The following is an 18,918-nucleotide window of genomic DNA, read 5'->3' on the forward strand; positions in this document are numbered from 1 at the left end:
CCCAGTGCTTCCAGATTCAATGTGGAAAAGAAGAATGCAGCCACTGGCCACAGCAAGGCCTACCCTTAAGGGCAGGAGAGACAGGTGGCCCAAAGGGGAAGATGCCAGGTGGCAACTGCTTATTGTGAAAAAGAAAAAGAAAAAATTAAGCAAGTGATTCCTGAGAAAGGCTGACAGGACAGGCAAGCAGCTATCTCCTCATAATCACTCTGCTGCCATGTATGAACAGCACAAGGAAGTGGTGTTAGAATAATTTACCATTGTTTGTGAACAATAAATTAACAAGACCGCTTGCTATTTTGCATTTCCTGCTAATAAAAAACCCTGCAAGGGTCACAGGCAAGGTGGCTGTAATGCCAAAAGCGTGGGATACAGAACCTTCACTGCCGGGAAGCAAAATAGCGAAGGGCCCTTACACAGGAACTCCTGTGCCCAGGTGACCTGAGTTCAATTCACAGAACGACCTTGACCTCCACACTGTTTCAGAGGGGGCTTCCAGGCTGACAAAGCTGACAGATGCCTGAGATTTCCTCTCCCAGGCCCAGGGAACACATCTGTCTTCAAAGGGAATGGAAGGTTCTTCCATTTTTGGGAATAAGATCTAAAAATTCTATAAGGCTCTGATGTAAGCTGGGTTCCTAACTGTGTCCTAAATTAGCCATGTACTCACATACTTGAAGGCTGGGAGCCTGAGGAGGGACCCAGCAAGTCATTTCATTACTCTGGTCTCACGTTCCTAAGGGGGCAGAACAGGATGAATGGTTTCCATGCTTTACACTGGCAAGCTCTTTCTTCAAAAAAATCTAAAGTGGGAACACAACATGAAAATATGTAAAACAGGGCAGCTGGAACAAAGCGAGCTCAGCCTCTTTGCTTCCTAGGAACAACCTGGGCACAGGGCCTGGTGGGCAGGAGCTAAGAGCCACTGGCCAGTGCCCTGGCTGGGCAAGCAGAGCCAGAGCCCACCCCACATCTTCCCAAACACAGAGGTCCCACTACTCTGGGTGAAGAAGAGAGAAAAGGGCATTCATTGCCGTCCTTTTCATTCATGCTGCTGTTGATTCAATTTCCTATTGAATCTAGTGCTGGCAGGATCACGGGACAGCCTGCAGCAAATGGAAGAGTCCAGGGGAAGCTGACAGAGACCATACCCCTGACCAGGTGGTTGCATGAGCACTGTGAGGTGTGGGCGACCAGCTGGCCAGGGCTATTATTACACCAGCTCAGTGAGCAGAATTCCTAATATCAAGGGTGCCATGGTGTTTAGTACACCTGTGGGGAAGAGGGAGGGAGGGAGGGAAGAAAGGAGAATGCACATGTGTCTACCCTTCTATGCAGGGCAGCTTGACCAAACCCATCTCCTTCCTCGCAAAGCCCATTCATGATAAAAATCCAGGTTACAGGAGCACTACTAGCCTTAGAGCATGGCTGATGGCCAGTGAGCAGATCATTCAGAGGCAGGGTCCCAGCCTCTCTCACAGAAGCCAGGAGAAGCTAGCATGGCTGGGAGTCAAGGCAGGGCTGCCTCTGGATCATGGCTCTGTGACTTGCTCCCTGAGGCCACTCTACTTGGCCTGTTTCCTGTCTGCAAAGAGGGAATTATAATACTGGCAGCTGTTTTGAGGCTAAATAGAGCTAACAAGTGAAGCATATGCCAAGACACCCTCAAACAGTCATTTGAGCCACCTGCAGCTCCCATCCTGGTGGTTGGTGAGTCTCACCCGGGCCTCTGCTTCGCTTCCCAGAGCCAGGTGAGGGCAGCCTCTTGGAAAGGTGTGCTCTGGTTAAGCTCAGAGTCAAAGGGCTGCGGGGAGGAGCCCAGGAAGCCAGCCCTTCCAGCTTCTCCCCTTCCATCTGGGCGGCAAGTGGCAGAGCTGGGACTGGAACCCAGGCCTGATTTCCAGCGGGAACTCCAGGTCTCAGCAGTGCCTGGGGGACATGTGGCTGGAAGGCCTGTGGGCTGGGCTACTAGGAGCAGGGTGGCCTTAGGAAAGGCAGGAAACTCTGGAGCCTGTGTCCTCCCTGCTGGTGGACACTACTCGGACTTCTCACGACACTGGTGAGGGGGAGACACCATGCAGGAAAGGTGCCTCTGTAGTGCCCAGCTGGGACAGGCACCTTCTGGTTTAACATCTGCACGGTGATGTGCATGCGTCAGAGGGCTGGGGAGGGACCAGGGAGGAGCAGTGAGCTGTGTGCCTGGGGTTGCTCCCAGAATGATGGAGCTTGGCGTGCTGCCTCTCCCTGTGCAAGAATGTAGGAGAGCATGGCAGGGCAGCCAAACAGTGCCGCAGTGGGCACGGGCTGGGAACCTTGCCAGGTGCTCTCCAGCCAAGAGGCCTCAACAAGCACTGACTCTGTCACTGCCAATTCATCTCCATAAAGGAGTGTCGGTGTGGGAAAAGGGGAGGGAGATGGACCCTGGGGATGCCTAAGGCTCTCTGGGTTCTGAATTCTATGAGCTATGGTCCCAAATCAGTGCCATTAAATCCCACTGCAACTTGCTCTGTCATTTCTCTGGATCCACTTGAAGTCCAATGTGGAAGAGCTTCCCGTTAGTTAGGGGCCCAACTCACCACTTTTGTACTGAGGACTACTGGGCAGGAAGGCACAGAGGCCAGACTCTGCCTTGCTTGCAGGTGAGCAGTGGTGGGAGGAGAGGACAGTGTCCCAGTCCCGGTTTGGGGAATGACACGTAGCACTTGGTCTCATGACGAACCCTCTTGGAAGAGATCTGGACCCCTTTTTGTGCTCTGAATTTTCCTTCTGTAGGATGGGAACCACTTGGCACAGAAGGGCTGGCATCATCCCACCCTGTGATCCCTGGAGCCACTCCCGGCTCCCTGAGGTAGAGCAGGTCTGAAAGGAGACCCAGAGTTCTCTGCTGTGTCTTTCTCTTCCCTACCCCAGATCCGCTTTGAGTCCCAAGGTGCTTCTGCAAGAAGGCAGGGTCCTCCGAGGAGAGGCTGCATGGCACTTCTTGACTTTGGAACAAAGCCCCCTGCAAAGGCAGATGGGAAGCTGGGAGCCCATGTCCACACTGGCTTTGAGTTTTGACCCCAAACTGGAACCTTTCAAATTACTTCACATTTGGTCAAACAAGATCTTTTAATTTCCAGTTTTTCCTCCTTTTCTTATACAGGAATGCAGATCTGGAAGGAACCTGGGGCACTACTGGTTCTTGGGGCATCAAATGGCAGGTTCCCTGTAACTGCGTGTGAAACTGATTAACATCCATCTGGTCCACGTGAGCTCCAGAGTGAATCAGAAGGGAAACCTCTTTGGGGGTGCTGTGTTTGTGGTTGGCTGTATTTAAAAACATCCCAGTAAGGTCAGGTTTACTTGTTCTTGGGAGAAGTGGGCTGAGGCTGGACATGCTCATTGGAGAAGTCAGCCCTGGGGAGGTCACGGCCTACATCACTGCAAATGAAGCCCTCCGTACCTGAAGCCCTGGAATGATTTGTTTCCCTATTCTGGAAAAGTGCACACACAAACACAGCGAAGCCTGCCCTCAGTGCCTGCATCCGCCCATTCTTCTCCTGTGCGTGGTGAGCATCTGTGACCATTACTCTGAACTCTTCACCAGGTAGATTACTTATCTCCATATCATTAAGATTTTTTCTGAGGTTTTGTCTTGTCTTTTCGTTTGGAACATATTTCTCTGTTTCTTCATTTTTTGTGATTCTGTGCTTGCTTCTATGTCTGAGGTGAAACGGCCACCTCCCCAGTCTTAAGGAGTGGCCTGCTGGGGGATGAGCCTCCTTCAAACTTGTCCTTGCGCTTGCTGGCTCTCAAACCTCTGTGATGTCTAAACCATCTGCCTTCCTCTTGCTACATCCCTGCTGTTGAGGGTGTGCCTGGACCTGCCAGGGGCCTAAGGAGAAGAATCTCATTCTGCCCCTAGTTTCAGGCTGACTGGAAGTCAGACCCTCAGGCAGCAGCTTTAAAGTTGGCACATACATACAGTCCTGTGGGACCACTGTCGTCGTCCCTGGTGGCCTCAGACCAGGAGACCTGGAGGTGTCACCTGGGCAAAAGCTGTACAAACAGGAACTCCAGACAAATGCACATGCCCCTCTGGGAGGTCTCACTGAGCACAGTGAGGCTGAAGGGTGGTCTCCCTGCTTACCTTCCCTGGCAGTGCCTCCTCAGCCTCTTGCTGTGTGGAGACCCGAAGCCTGTCCCTCAGGCTGGATCTCCAGACTGATGAACAGTCCTTTTTCACAGGAAGACTGGAGGTGTGCTTCAGTCTGCTGTCTGCGCAGTGCCCTGGGGTGGTGGTCTCAGAGCCTCTGATTGTTCCAGTCCCAAGGAACTCAGCAACACCAGGCCCCGGTGGTCACAGGGCCTCTCCTGCACAGACTGCAGACCTGCTGGCTCCAAGGTGGCAGCTGGGGAGCCTGGGGGTGGGCACGCTGTGAGGCCAGCATGGAAACGGGAGGGTCTGCAGCCAGCACACACCCCCGCTTCAGCTGGGCAGCACCTGCCAAGCCCACTCACTCCTGCCTCCTAGCAAGGCAGCAGGAGGGCACCAAGTCCAAGCTCGCCCAGCCGTGCCTGCAGGAGAGGCGAAGATTGCAACCGTGGCATTCTTCAGCCTCTGTCTCTGTGGGGCTCCAGATGTTCTGGCACAGCTCCTGGGGGCTGGGGGTCCTAACACAGGCTCCTAAACCCTGCTGCTCCAGGAGAGCTGGACATCTCAGAGTGCCCCCCTTGGTGTGTCGCTGTGCTGTGAGGGGTTTCTGGTAAGACCACGTCTGCCTCTCCTGTCCAGCTCAATGGGTCTTCCCATTCTTCAGTAGAGAAGTGGCTCACCTAGCTTCAGGTCTTTTTCAGGGGAGGTGAGCCATACGTGGTGTAGATTTGGTGTGCCCAAGATCTCCTGGTGCACCATCTTACAGAGGCCCTCCCAGCTGCCTTCCAAGCAGAGCTAATTCAACAGCAGAAGTGGCTCACTAACCACCCTCCCCGGTTCTTTCAAAGCCACGGAGACCCCTTTAGAACAACTGCCAGGTGGCCTCAGAGTCAGAAACCATCTTCTCTACCACCAGAGGCCTGGATAACTCAGACATTCATAACCAAGTTCCCCTGTGTGGCTTCAGGAACAGCATAGAAGATGCATGAGCCCAGAGAGCAGACGACTCGTGGAGCACTTGCCTTTTTCCAAATAACAAGCAAATGCATATAAACAGTGTTTGCTTCATGACTAAATGAATCTCACAGGCATTTGTTTGAATAGCACATACCACTGATTTTGGTTTCTTTCCAAACCCTAATCTCATTAGATACTTGGCTGGTCCTTTCTAGATGTGATCCCAACCTTTTCCCCTAGAGATCTACTGAAAGCACTTTTGGTTGAAGGATCTTATCCTCTAACCAAACAGTTGGGCAAACAGGGAACTTAGATGGGGAGCTGACAACCAAGGACTCCAAATTCCAAGTTTGGCTTCACTATCTCTCCTCCTGGCTCTTGTACCTGCCTCAAGGATGCAGTCAAGTGACCTCTGTTGTTAACCTGCCCCAGGAATTCCTGTCACCAGAAACCCAGCACTCCAAGCTACTTCCAGGTCATTTGAAAACTCAATGTAATTAGAATGTTCTAGATACTTAAGGTTTTTGGATGGTTCTTCCCCTTGTGGAGAAAGCACTTTTCTGAAGCTACCATGGCCAGCATCTCTTGCGGTCCAACAGTGTCTAAGGAATTCTGGGCAGTTAGTACCTCTTCCTAACAGCCCCATGCGGGCCTATGTCCTCCCTGTAACTGTTGCACAGTTGGCTCACTTATTAATGTTTATGACCCTCAATATCCTTCCGTATTCCTACCTTTCAAACCATGGAGCCAGCACCCCCACACACACTTGGCTGACAAGCTCTACGGAGCTTCAAAATGCAGTCTTTCTGTATGAGACGTTTAGACTCTTTTCCAAAAGCTCAAGTAGAGGCAGAAAATGTGCTTCTGTCTGGTCTCCAGGAAAAGAAACAAAGTCCCAGTAAATCCATGGGTAGAAATTTTCATTTTACAATTGTGATGTCACCTTCTAGAACTTTTCTTCTACCCTTTCCACATGCATAAGCACTTATATGCCCCTGGGTAAACAGTTATAGTCTTTAACGCTAGTCCCTAGATAAAGGGCTTGTCGTCTTGTTCTCCCCATCAGGCTGCAGACTCTCTACAGTGAGGAATTACATCAGTGAGGAATTACGTCCCTTCTTTTCTCTGTAATTCCTGGCACCCATGTTGGTCTGTGCTAGCGGGTGTTTGGTAAACACTACTGACAATATAAACCACCTACTCAGATTACAAATGAGGAAACATCCACATTCATCGTCACAGGGTTTGTTTATTTTAAAGATTTATTCAATTCAGTGTGTGCACATGTGCGTGTGCACCTGTGCGTGAAAGCGCCAGAGCGTGAGCGCCTCCAGTGAAGACATCCCAACAGCAGCAACACTAGGATACCCAGAGATGAGGAAACGTGCCCAGACCCAGCACGGCAGGTGGACACACGGGACCCGCAGAGCCCTTCCACACCCACATGTGTGCGTGCATACATTCATCTATTCTAAATGATGTAGCCAACATTCTGGTTCAAGGCATTGTGGCTTCAGCTGCTCTATCCCTCAAAGCTATGGGAAACACGTGCTCCAGGGTCATCCACCTACAGCAAGACGGGGCAACAGCAAAGGTCTCAAACACGTGGCCCGCCCTTTGGTGAAGCTGCCAGAGCTTTTCTTTCCAAATTATAAACTCCTTCATGAAGCCAGGTATCAATGATGTGAGTGCTGACATGTCAGTGTGACAGCTGTCACTTGGCATTGGCACAGTGTACGCCACTGAGGACAGGCAGCATGTGGCAGGAAGTGCCATGGGCAAGTCATGTCATCCAGGAAGGTGTCGGTCTCCAGGTAGGGAAAGGAGACGCAGCCCCCAACCAGCTCACTGGCTGCAGGAGGCTGCCCTGGGTCGCGGAAGACCAGGGCACTGGGTGGCAGTGGACAGCCTGATGCTACCCAGTGGACAGCAGAGCATCCCCTGGACTCAGGTCCTTGCAGCTGAGCTTCTACAGGAAGATAAATCCCTTCCCATGTGCTACATCTTTTAAAATTTTTCAACTCTGTAAAAATAGCTATAAAAATACCAGTTTCCCTGTAGGACTGAAAAACCATCAGAACAAGTTAATTAGATAATGTGCCTTGGTGACTAAGAGGCAGGAGCTTTGAGGTGACAAAGACCCATGTTTGCCCCTCACTAGTTGTGTAACCTGGGTGAGCTGCCAAACCTTTGGAAGCCTGAGTTTGCCCCTCAGTCCAATGGGGTCAAAAGCAGGGGCAACAGGACTAAATGAGATAATGCGTCGAACATTCTGACATGTAGAAAGCTCTCACTATTAATGGCAATTATTACCACCACTTGGTATTTCCTCCATTATCTGGGATCATCTTATACAAACATAGCTAAAAGTACACAAGTAACTAAATTAGCATCTGAACAAACAAAACAGTGTCACAGTGAATACACATAAAAGCCTGGGTGCTTTCCTTCAAGGCCACTCGGCTCCCGCCTAACTTATTACTGTGAACCTGTACACCATTGGAGCACAATAGGAAGGATGGACACCTGCCTGGCCATTGTGGACCAAGAACACCACCAGATGTCTTCGGTCTGTTACCTCAAGCCCCATGAGGTGAGGGTGATTGTCTCCCCATCTCACAGATGATGGCATGGAGGCTGACGGAGGGGTTACCTGTCCGGTCAGATGAGCCAGGGAGTGACCCCACCGGGTCTGCCAGCCCACACTCCTAACCAACACCGCATCGCCTCCTTGACCTCCTCCCCCAGAGCCTGGGGTCAGGGGGGATGGGGTACTGACAGCTGACAGAGTGCAGGGATGAAGTGAGACAGGAAAGGAAAAGGAACAAGCTCACAGAGAGGGCTTCCCTGCAGAGTGGTTCGGACACAGGAGCACTGGGGTCAGACACCCTCATACACTGGGAGGCCCTGAGCCGGTGCAGTGGCTTCATGTGTCATCTAGAAAAATCACCTTGTGTGCTAAGAAGGACAGGAAAACAGGGGGATGTAGGTGATACATTAGAGGGCAGTTTCCCTCGCTAACCCACATTGAACACCCTCTGACAATATTGCAAAAATACAGCACCTTTACAAAGATGAACATAGCAGTCAAGCAGCAGTCCAAGAAATACCACCACCCAAGTACAGTTGGACAATATTTGCATGAAGCCTGACCTCTTATTTTAACCCACTGCTTAACTTAACCTCCTTTCTATCAAGTCTTGAGATAAATATCCTTTAGCCCACTCTGTGTCCCTCAGGTTAGACTCACGGCTTCAGTGCCTTTAGCCTGAGCAGTATTAGAAGGTCTCACAAAGATCAGATAATTTAAAGGGACATGAATTAAAAATAAAGAAATAAAGATTATTTTAAGAAAAATAACCTGAGACCAAAAGGTGTTGAGTGGCCTTCCTGGTGTGGGCAGCTTCCAGCATCCTGCCCAGGCTGGCACAGGACACCTGAGCCCCATTTCTGATCATAGCCAATCCCAGCCCCCTGCTCACAACCTGGCTCACCGCACCACCTGGAGTCAGGTTTTGCTTTATGCCAGGTCCCATCATAAACCCAGGCACCATGAGAACTGCTTTCCAAGACCCAAAAGGAAGGTGAGCAGAACACGACTCTTGGAAGGCATACAAACCAAACTTGCAAAGATTTTGAACTGGGTGTTTCAAATGGATATCACCAAACAATGCTGCCATTAGCCAGTGCTCCACTTCTGGTTATCTGGAACCGGAAGAGCCCCTTTGACCTGTGGCCAGGGCATCCAGCAGACAAGATGTCCCCAGGGGAAACAAAGGGGGTGTGCTTATCCCTCTAGGCAAGGCTTGCCAGATTCAGCAAATGACAACACAGAACATTGAGTGGTAAGTGAATTTCAGATAAACAAAGAATGATTTTTTACTATAAGGAAGGACTGTGCAATGTTTGGGACATACTCATATTAAAAATTCTTTGTTGTTTATCTGATATTTAGACTTAACTGGGTGTCCTGTATTTTTATCTGCCATCTCTATTAGAGGCTCGGATCCCCTAGGGGATTTGGGATGGGTGGGAAGTGGAGGCAACAGGCCCCACATACCAGCCTGGGAGCAGGCAGTGCCAGAGGGCACTCTCCACTTCCCACAGCAGCCCCCACCTCCGTGGGCTCTGGAGCCCTGGCCAAGCCCACCCTAACCTACCATCTCTTTCAAGGGAGGACTTCCCTGAGTCTTCTGCCATCAGCCCCAAACACCCTTCCCGCCCTGAGGTAAGGGTGCTCCTTCAAGGAACCACACTGTCTTGTGTCTTGTTTTGTTCCCCAGGTGAGGCTGCATACTGGCTGCAGGGGGGTTCCGGCTGGGAGGCATCCTTTCAATTTTTTTCTGTCCCCATATAGACCCTCCCATCCATTGCATTCAGATACCAGGAAGCAAAACAGTGTTAGTTCTCCTTGACCATCATTTCAAGACCTGAATAACAGCGAGGGCTGAGCAAGCGTGCTCAACTTGCCTAGCAGAAGCTGTTATGAACTCTGCACCTGCAGACACTGCCTCGTCCTGGCACTGGATGCCCTAACTCCTCAGTGCATCATCCTATGATTAGTGGGCTTTAGTGAACCACATGCTCAAATAATCACATATATTTAACAGAAACAGAGAGGAAAGAGTTCTTGATTTCAAGCTCCAACCATGGGTTTACAGTAAAACATTTACAGCTAAGCCATAAAATGCATGGAAATGGGAAGAAACATTGACACAACAATAAAAGGAAGGGTGAGATTAATGATGCTACAATACAATCTGTTTTCCTTTGGTGCGGAGAAAATTAATTTACAAAGATATTTCATTTAACTGTGCAACATTCTGCAGTTTAGCCTTTGATGCTCGAAACTTTTCTCTTTTATCCCCTTTAAGCCCAAGGATGGGGCAGCATTGTGTGGGGGAGGCAAGCAATGTGTACTCAGGGAATACCTATTCTGTCTATAATTCCCAGCCTTCACCTCCTACTGAAACATGCACTCTAATAATCCAAAATTCAACCTCCCAAAACATAAGATGTGTTACCTTCCAGAGCAAGGCACTGGGGTGGGCTGGACGACCAGATAAGGTTGCGTAAGCACTCAAGGTAGTCTGAGCCCTCGAGCTTAAACCCCGGGAAACAGTGGTAGGAGATCACAGTCCCCACAGGGAAGGAGGTCTGGAACTCTGAGATGTTCACGTAGCCGTTAGAAGAGGCGAGTGGTCTCAGGCAGCCTGTGACAGGTGAGGGAAAAAGTGGAAGTCCCACTCGGTCAGCTCTGCACCTCTTTCAGACTTACCCCCAACAGACGTGGCCTCTGGGCAGTGAGCACTTTGGACTTAAATGCTCAGACTTCCTTTTCTACTTGCCTTTTCTGTCAGTGGTGTAGAGATCGGGGTTCATGCATTGATGCATCAGGGAGGGTATAGGCGAGGATCAGGACACCCCTTACTGGTGGCTCCAGCCCTGTCTGCACAGGACAATCACTTGAGGAACTTATCAACAACACCAAAGCCTGGCCCGTGGCCCAGGGTCAGTGGACAGCCTGGACGTCCTATCATTCTTAAAGCTCCCTGAGTTGCCCCAACCTACCACCAGGGCTGGGAACCACTGAGTGAGAACCACTGAGGTGCCATGGAGGAGACACCCCACCTGTCTCAAGGGTGGTGGGGACAGCTTGAAAGTTATGCTCAAACCCCACCTACTGTAGCAGATTATGGAACAGATGCCTGCCTGACACAGTGAGATTAAACTTTTGAAAACCCAGTGGTGTTTTATGAGAAACAGGTGAGGAAGCCTCTAGTGGTTCTCAAATTTGAGAACGGCCCAGAGAGAGGGCTGGTCAGAACACAGGCTGCTGGGCCATTCCAGAGCCTCTGGGGCAGGTGGTCTGTGGGGCCCAAGTGCTTGCAGCTGAGGTTTCCAGGTCTGCTGTGGCCACAGGTCAGGGGCCCAGTTTGAGAATCCCTGCTCAGTGAATCCATGTGCCACACGCCCCTCGTAGAATTCCAGGTGCTCCAGGCAGCAGAAAGACCTATGCTGCCTCCTGTGTGCGGAAGCCTGTGCAGCCTGGGGACTGTTCCCAATGGCACAGAGACCCATTCATGCCACAGCCACTGTGATCACAGAATTTCCTATTGGCTTTAGTGGATCCACCTGAGGAAATAACGAGCCTGTGGCACTGGGGCTCTCCCCGGGGAGGACTCGTGTGTGGGGTGGAGGGTAGACACCTACTTCCCCTGCCAGCCACCAAGTGCAGGTGTCATCATAGGCATCAGGTGACCAAACCCTCTGCTGAGCTGCCTTTGGGAGGGACAATGGGCATCAACAAGCAGCGAGTTCAGCAAGCAGCTTCAGTCAGCACCCAGCATCCATGTGTATCAGGGCCACTAGGGGGAGGCCAGGGAGACCCCCAGAAGGCAGGATTTAGGGGGTGCCCCTCTAGGTTGTGCAAGTGTTGACTGTGCACCCCTGTGTCCTGGCACCACCGAGCTCCACAGACCCAGCAGACCAGCCCGGAGCTGGCCGAGCTGGACACAGGCCTGTAACGCCTGATGCTCTTTTCAGGAAGTCACCATGGCATTGAGCTGAAAACTGACAATGTAGCAAAGGGAAATGGAGAGGGGGTTGGGAATCAATAAATAGAATCAATAACTGAGGAAGAAAGGCATGCAATCTAACAGGAACAAGTGGGTGTATAAGAAACCCCTAGGCGGATGCCTAACTGGTTTTCTTGATTTCACTGGAGATGGCTGGTAATGATAGATCTGCTTTGGTTATGTAGCTGTATTCCTATTATGTTAATGTATGCGCGCAATTTAATTAGTAGTTTAAAACCTATACATGCTTAAGTTACTCTACAAGAAGATATGTCAAAGAAATAATCAATTTTCCCATGTTTTCTTCCGCCTGCTACTTCTATAGCTTTTCTTCTTCCTTCCTAATTACAACCCTTAAATAGAATTCGTGTCTCATATCGAATTTACCGAGTATCATAATTCCTCCAAGTGGTAAAGATACCTCAAGACAAATGCTGGGCATAGAAGCCACAGGGCATAAATATGCAAAGAAGTAAAAAGCTAATCTTTTCAAACAATAAGGCTTCTCTCTCACTTACCAACTTTACATTTCCCTGTATGGCCCCGGAAGATGACTGGTTAGCCAGAGACGGGTAAGATTCCTCAAGGGAGGAACAACCTAAGACAGGCACAGTCGCAGGGGGGCCATCAGGTGAGAAATTGGGGATCAACAGAGGTGAGGCTTAGAATCTCACCCCCCCTGTTCTGAGAGAAATCTTCAGCATCCGTGGATGTTTTATTGCCCTTGTCTAGCTTGGATTAACACATAGTCTACAGGCACACACCTGATCATCTATATTTGCTCTCTTACAACACTAAACTATGTTTTCTACCTTTATCTTGCATCTACCTACCACTTCAGCATTTTATTAAAAATAATAATAATAATAAAGGGAGAAATGTGGTATCCACATATAAATCAAGTATAAAAATCAAACGAATATTCATATTTGAACTGATTGTTTATAGTTCATAATGCGTGATCAAAACCGAAAGTTTCTGTGATGGCTGCCCTTGTACTGTTCACCATGTAAGAACTTATTCACTATGTAAGAATTTGTTCACCATGTAAGAACTTGTTCGTTATGCTTCAGAAGATTGGAGACTGATGAAAATTAGGCTTGGGGTGGATTAATGATTGTGCATTGAGCATTGACTCCCCTATACAGAATTTTATTGTTGTTAACAACCATTTGATCAATAAATATGAGAGATGCCCTCTCAAAAAAAAAAAAAAAAAGAAACCCCTAGGCATAACTCAAGCAAATGGGCCCTAGGGGCTATGCCCAAGCACCTCCTGGAAGGATGCAGCTCTAAACTACCCTCATGGGAGCCATAAGCAGGCATCCCCCGAAGATAACTGACCCACAGGAGGGGACAAAACACCAAGTTCTTGGGGGAAAAATACAGCCTTGGAGCAGTCCCCACACCCCAAAAGGAGATGGAAGGGGTTATAACCCAGACAGTGACTCAGAGAAGGAAGACATGCTCACTCTTGGCTGAAGATGGCCTGTCCTAAATGTAACAGTAGACAACTGGCTTCAAAGCACAGATGAACGTGATTTCTATTTGCACTTCTAGGCAATAGAAAGAAGGTGCCTGAGGCTTTAGCCCCTGGATCTAGATGTCCAAATAACAGTTACAGTATGAAATGTCACTCAGAGGGCCAATTATATTTCCCTGGGGCTTGAGAGATGCCAGCTGCTACAAGCTGGCTGAGCTGTGCCTGGTGTAAGTGGGAGCAGAGAAGCCTCAGCTGCGGCCTTGGGTGGACAGCAGGCATGGATAGGCCGCCCCTCTGTGGGGATGAGGGCTCAGGCTGGCATGGACAGCAAGTGCCAACAGGCAGCCCATGTGGGAACAAGGCCTCGGGAAGAGCAAGTGTAGGCTGCAGGCCCACTGTTTGAAGGAGCATGCCTCTCCAGGCAGCCAGCTGGCCTGCTGTTGTCGCTATGCTCTGCCCCTCTGACCTCTGACCAGGATGTGAGCAGGGGTGGAGGGGAGGCCCGGGGGTGACCAAAGGGAGCCTGTGTCTGGATGCCTGATGACACTAGGATGGACACCACCAGTGGGTGATTTTAAAACTCACTGAGGAAAATACAGGAAAAAGAGGCATACTGTATTTAAGTGACACAAAAGGAAATAGGGTGAGAAAGCAAAAAGATATGTCAGAAGCATGAAAGCAAGAGGTGGTGGAGTCCGAGGTGACCTTTGCCATTCCTCACAGTGCAGGATGGCGGATCAGTGGCTAGTAAAGCTCATCTCAGTCAGTAGCCCAACCCAAGAGCCAGCTCTGATTGTGTGGACAGATCCTGAAAGTGTAAATAAATCACAAGCCTCCTTTCAAAATCTAATACAGTGGGAATGTAAATTAGTTCAACCATTGTGGAAAGCAGTATGGAGGTTCCTCAAAAAGCTCAAAATAGAAATACCATTTGACCCAGGAATTCCATTTCTAGGAATTTACCCTAAGAATGCAGCAGCCCAGTTTGAAAAAGACAGATGCACTCCTGTTTATCGCAGCACTATTTACAATAGCCAAGAAATGGAAGCAACCTAAGTGTCTTTCAGTAGACGAATGGATAAAGAAGAAGTGGTACATATACACAATGGAATATTATTCAGCCATAAGAAGAAAACAAATCCTACCATTTGAAAAAACATGGATGGAGCTAGAGGGTATTATGCTCAGTGAAATAAGTCAGGCGGAGGAAGACAAGTACCAAATGATTTCACTCATATGTGGAGTATAACAACAAAGAAAAACTGAAGGAACAAAGCAGCCGCAAACTCACAGAACCCAAGAATGGACTAACAGTTATCAAAGGGAAAGGGACTGGGGAGGATGGGTGGGAAGGGAGGGATAAGAGCAGGATAAAAGAAAGGGGGCATTACAATTAGCATATATAATGTCGGGGGGGCACGGGGAGGGCTGTGCTACACAGAGAAGACAAGTAGTGATTCTACAGCATCTTACTATGCTGATGGACAGTGACTGTAATGGGGTTTGTGAGGGGGACTTGGTGAACGGGGGAGCCTAGTAAACATAATGTTCTTCATGTAATTATAGATTAATGATAACTAACTAACTAACTAAATAAATGAATAATGTAATACAGAACATGCTGAATGACACGGGAGGATTCTAGTGAGAAACGCTTGTGTGCTGTGGTCTCAGCTGCCTCTGTCCAGACCTGAAAGCCTTTGTTTCTGCAAGAGGCTGTGGCTCTCAAGCTCTCACCCAAGGAAATGATGTATTTCCAACCATGGGGCTCACAAAGCAGTATCAGAGCCTGCCAGTTTGGCCTTTGTACACAAGGCCAACATCCATCTCAGCTTTGCCATGTCCCCATGTCCGTGCTTCACTGCACAAAGGCTCCCTCCTGGCTGTGGGTCATGCATTGGCCTCTTGGTCCTCTGGTCCATGTCACATGTCAAAAAATAAAATCAGAACTAATGTGAACTCAAGGACTCAGTCTCATAAACAGGCCCTCTATGTTGGCCCAGGCAAATTTTAAAAGTGCAAGAGGATAAATATTTACTGTGTAGCTTGGATGAAATTTCAATTTGATTATTTTCTGCTCCTCATGCATTATAAAAAGGGATAACACTAGTAAGAGAAAATGGCCTTTGTAAGACTGGCTTTAAATATATTCTTGCCACAACTGAAATAAGTGTGAATGCTCCATTATTTTTATTAAATATACAAAAGTTCATCACTGTGCTCACAGCCCACTTACAAGTCTCCTAGTTGTCAAACTACTTTTGGTTGCTTAGTGTAGAGGAGACATCTAGCATGTGGAAGAATAAGGTATTGCCATCTTTGCTTTAAGCCTGGGATTATGGGGCCAGGGAAACTATAGACAGTGTCCCAGAGATCCCAAAGACAGCACCTGGGTGACCAGGGACAACCCGAACCAGGTGGGTGGGGGCTTCATTTCCCACTATCATTCTGTCAGAGACACATGCTCCGTCTTTCTATCAAAGGTGCATGCTCTACAACAAGGTCTGAGGGACACAGCCCTGAACTATAGTGTCCATCCCGTACCTTGACAGATGGGCAGATTGTCCCATGTTCCATCATCACGACAGAATGAAAACATGTTGTACAGGTCTGGGTAACGGATCTTGAATCCCTCGTGACAGGTGATGATTAATTTATCCCCATGTCTATATGTCTTGTTATGAATCTCAGCGTCTTCAATTTGAGGGATTCGGCAATCTGCAGGTGTGCAAAAAGGATATATTTTTAGAATTCAAAACAGTGTGCTTCACAGCTTCACAGAAGCCCTTATTTTCAGACCTGGTCTCAACCTGCACAGCAATCTGATAAGTGGTTCCTTATTTATCTCTAGGCTTAGGTCCCAGAGAAACAGGAAGAGGGGGCCCAGAAAGAGGGCCTGAAGAGCATAGGATCCAGTCATAAAGGGAACTTTATTCTCTGCCTGGGACACTTCGCATTGTAATTAAGCTTATGGCTGATACTGGAAATAAGTAAAGAAAGACAACAGTCAGGGATTCACCTGAACCATCGCCAGCTGCACACACCACCTTGTGGACGGCACAGGCACAGACCGCCTGCATGCCTGGTCCCAACCAGCTGCCAGCAGTGGGGGCCTGGGCCTGATGGGAAGACGTGCTCAGCAGAACAGCAGGCGCAGTTGGGGTTGCATTGCGCTAGTGTCTCACCCTGTATCCTACCTCCCCTTATCTGCTCCCAAGAAGAAAGTGGATAGAGCGGCACCACAGCTGCAGGAGCCACAGGGAGCAGGGCAGGCAGCTATGCCGCCCCTCCAGGGGGTGAGTGCAGAATGTACAGAGCTGGAGGCAAGGCTGGGCCAGCAGGTGGCGGGGGAGCAAGGTGCTCACACAGCCAAAGGATGAAAAGGTAACAAAAAGTGGAGAAATTACAAGCATCCACCACCAACTCCACTTCCAGTTCAAGGGGCAGGCCACTCTGCTCTGTGCTGCCAAGGGGGTCCCACCCCACCAGAGACAATGCTGGCTCCTCCTGCCTGGCTCTTCCTGCTGCATCCCCATATCCTGCCTTGTCTGCCATCTCTCTCCTGCCTCATCTGCCATCTGCACATCTGCATTTAGCGCCTCTGAGTTTAAGCGCCTGTGAGCATGAGCTCCTCCTTGCTGCTTTTACAGTCAGGTGGGCCCAGGCTCACAGGTGAGTTATGTTCCAAGTTCATCACTTCCTATTTTTTGAAACAAGGTAAAATCTAAGAACAACACTTTGACAATCAGGGAAACCTCCTCCAGAAATGTCTCTAGGCTCTAAAAGATTGCAGGTTCTCAGACACTCCCACAGCCTATGAATCCACAGCACAGCTGGACTCTATTCACAGAGGCCATGACCTTCGAGTTCTCAGGGTTCTGAATGGCCAGCGCTGAGGCTCCCAGCCCTGGGAACCCTGACTGGGGAGGTAGGGCGGGTCACCTCCCAGGAACTTGGTGTGGGCCTGGGGCTGGATCCCAGGAGGTGGCCGTGCACTGTCCCTCCCATGTGGCCACGTCTGCCTTTATCTGAGCACTTGTCACCACCACTAGCCTGAGAGCAGGGACTGCCACTCACCTCCTCTGCCATTCCCCCCAGGCTCCCAGACCTTTGCATACCTGGCAAAGAAATGCTGAGGGGCCCTGTGCCCCAGAACTGAGCACAAAGCCCCCCAGGCTGATTCACAGGCTTTCAGGCAACACTGCCAGCTGGGCCCTCCTGAGGACACACACCTTCCATCCTTCCCTTGGCATATGGATTTCAACAAAGTCCTAGCTGGAAAACCGTATTCCAGTTTCAATTTTATATCTTATTTCTGCGTTTCAGGCTGTGGAAACAGGTTTTCCAACTTTCATGTTTAACAGACAGTTTGTCTGCTAGAATAGCTGAATTTCCCCTAAATCAATGCCAGAACAATCCAGACCAGAGTCACAAGATAACTGACAACTCTTTGCACATCTCTGCTGCCTTCCTCTTGATGGAAAATGTGAACCACGTTTTTCCAATGCCACTAAACAAAGATTCACAGCAAACAAAAACACATTTATCAAGATATCCATCTGTAAAACCTTGCCTGTAAATAGATTCTGTGGCAATAATTTACATGACTAAACAATTTTTTTTAATGATTGACTTGAAATTTGTTCCATAATGGACCAGTATATGCAGGGGGTGGCCAGCTTCAGGGAGTACGGTCAGTGGACAGATGTGTCCATTTGGTCACTGTGCATCTGTGGACATCGGCTGACCAGGAGCAGTATCACCCAAGCCTCATTTCTGAGGGTGGGCTCTCTGCAGAGTGGTCTACACTGTAGGGTGCTTTGAACTTCTAACTGGAACTCCAAATTGCCATAAACAGGAGCTGGGCACTACTGCAAAGCACTGACACAAGGTTCAAACACACCATAAATCTTAGCAGGCAAAGCCCATTCTTCCAAACTGTATGACAGCATCATAGCACATTGGGTTCAGACTGCAGAGTCCAGACTTCTCTGGGAACATGCAGTCTCACTTTAGGTGGCATACTAGAGCTGCCTCTCCTGGGCTACCGGGGTGCCTGGCCCCTCCCTGCACATTTGGGACTGGGTCAAGAATTAGCAGGCAGACCTGCACAGCAGGAGCCTCCTGCCACAAGGCAGTCCATTCCCTTTCTTGGAATTATTGTATATTATATGCAGTTATTTACAGGGTTGAAAAGATGCTCATCTAAAAGGGATACACTTTTTTTCCAGGATGATAACAGAGGCCCTGCATCTCTGAGCAATATTCAGGAAACCTATGGGCTCTCTGTTCTCCAAGCTCATCTAGGATTTAAGTATCAGGTATGTTGGGCCATACCTTTTAACAGGAAAGGCTCTACTAGATACAAACCAAATAAACTGTCTATTACTAGGATCTTATGGAAACCATACCTTGCATGACAGCATATAAGTAGAAAAAATGAAATTACTTCTAAAAACCTTAATTTTTTTAGCTTTTTGATTTACATTAGAAAACTTGTGTAATATGATCTACCATATTACAAGAGAAGAAAGACCACATGCATATATCAATAAGTACAGAAAAGCATTCTGTACCATCCAACACACGTTCATGACTAAAATAGGGGGAACCACTCACCCTAATAAATAGCACCTATCAAAATCCCATATCAACTATTATATTTAAGTGTAAAAACTTATTTTATTTTTTTATTGAAGCATAATTGGCATAAAACATCCTATTAGCTCAAGGTGTACATCACAGTGACTCAGTATTTGTGCACA

General features: G+C 48.8%; 1 protein-coding gene and 1 long non-coding RNA gene across 5 annotated transcripts in view; one reads left to right on the top strand and one right to left on the bottom strand.

Moving 5' to 3' along the window:
• The window catches only part of SUSD4 (sushi domain containing 4), a 105,227-nt gene that overhangs the window by 16,473 nt on the left and 69,836 nt on the right, over nt 1-18,918 (bottom strand). For 2 of the 3 annotated variants that reach the window (XM_057507793.1, XM_057507795.1), the window contains 2 exons: nt 15,698-15,871; nt 10,117-10,305 (listed from right to left, as the gene is read on the bottom strand). In XM_057507793.1, coding sequence (XP_057363776.1) covers nt 10,117-10,305; nt 15,698-15,871 — 363 coding nt within the window. The remainder of the gene's footprint in view (nt 1-10,116; nt 10,306-15,697; nt 15,872-18,918) is intronic. The other variant, XM_057507794.1, reaches the window with a different exon arrangement.
• On the top strand, nt 2,179-5,211 carry LOC118924106 (uncharacterized). Of its 2 annotated transcripts, XR_005029463.2 has the most exons (4): nt 2,179-2,639; nt 3,143-3,586; nt 4,228-4,745; nt 5,052-5,211. It is a non-coding gene; the product is annotated as an uncharacterized LOC118924106 (long non-coding RNA). The 2 variants fall into 2 exon arrangements; XR_005029462.2 differs by having other exon boundaries at nt 2,192-2,639; nt 4,228-5,211.

This window comes from Manis pentadactyla, chromosome 9, assembly GCF_030020395.1.
Source record: "Manis pentadactyla isolate mManPen7 chromosome 9, mManPen7.hap1, whole genome shotgun sequence".
In the NCBI taxonomy this organism is placed as follows: Eukaryota; Metazoa; Chordata; class Mammalia; order Pholidota; family Manidae; genus Manis; species Manis pentadactyla.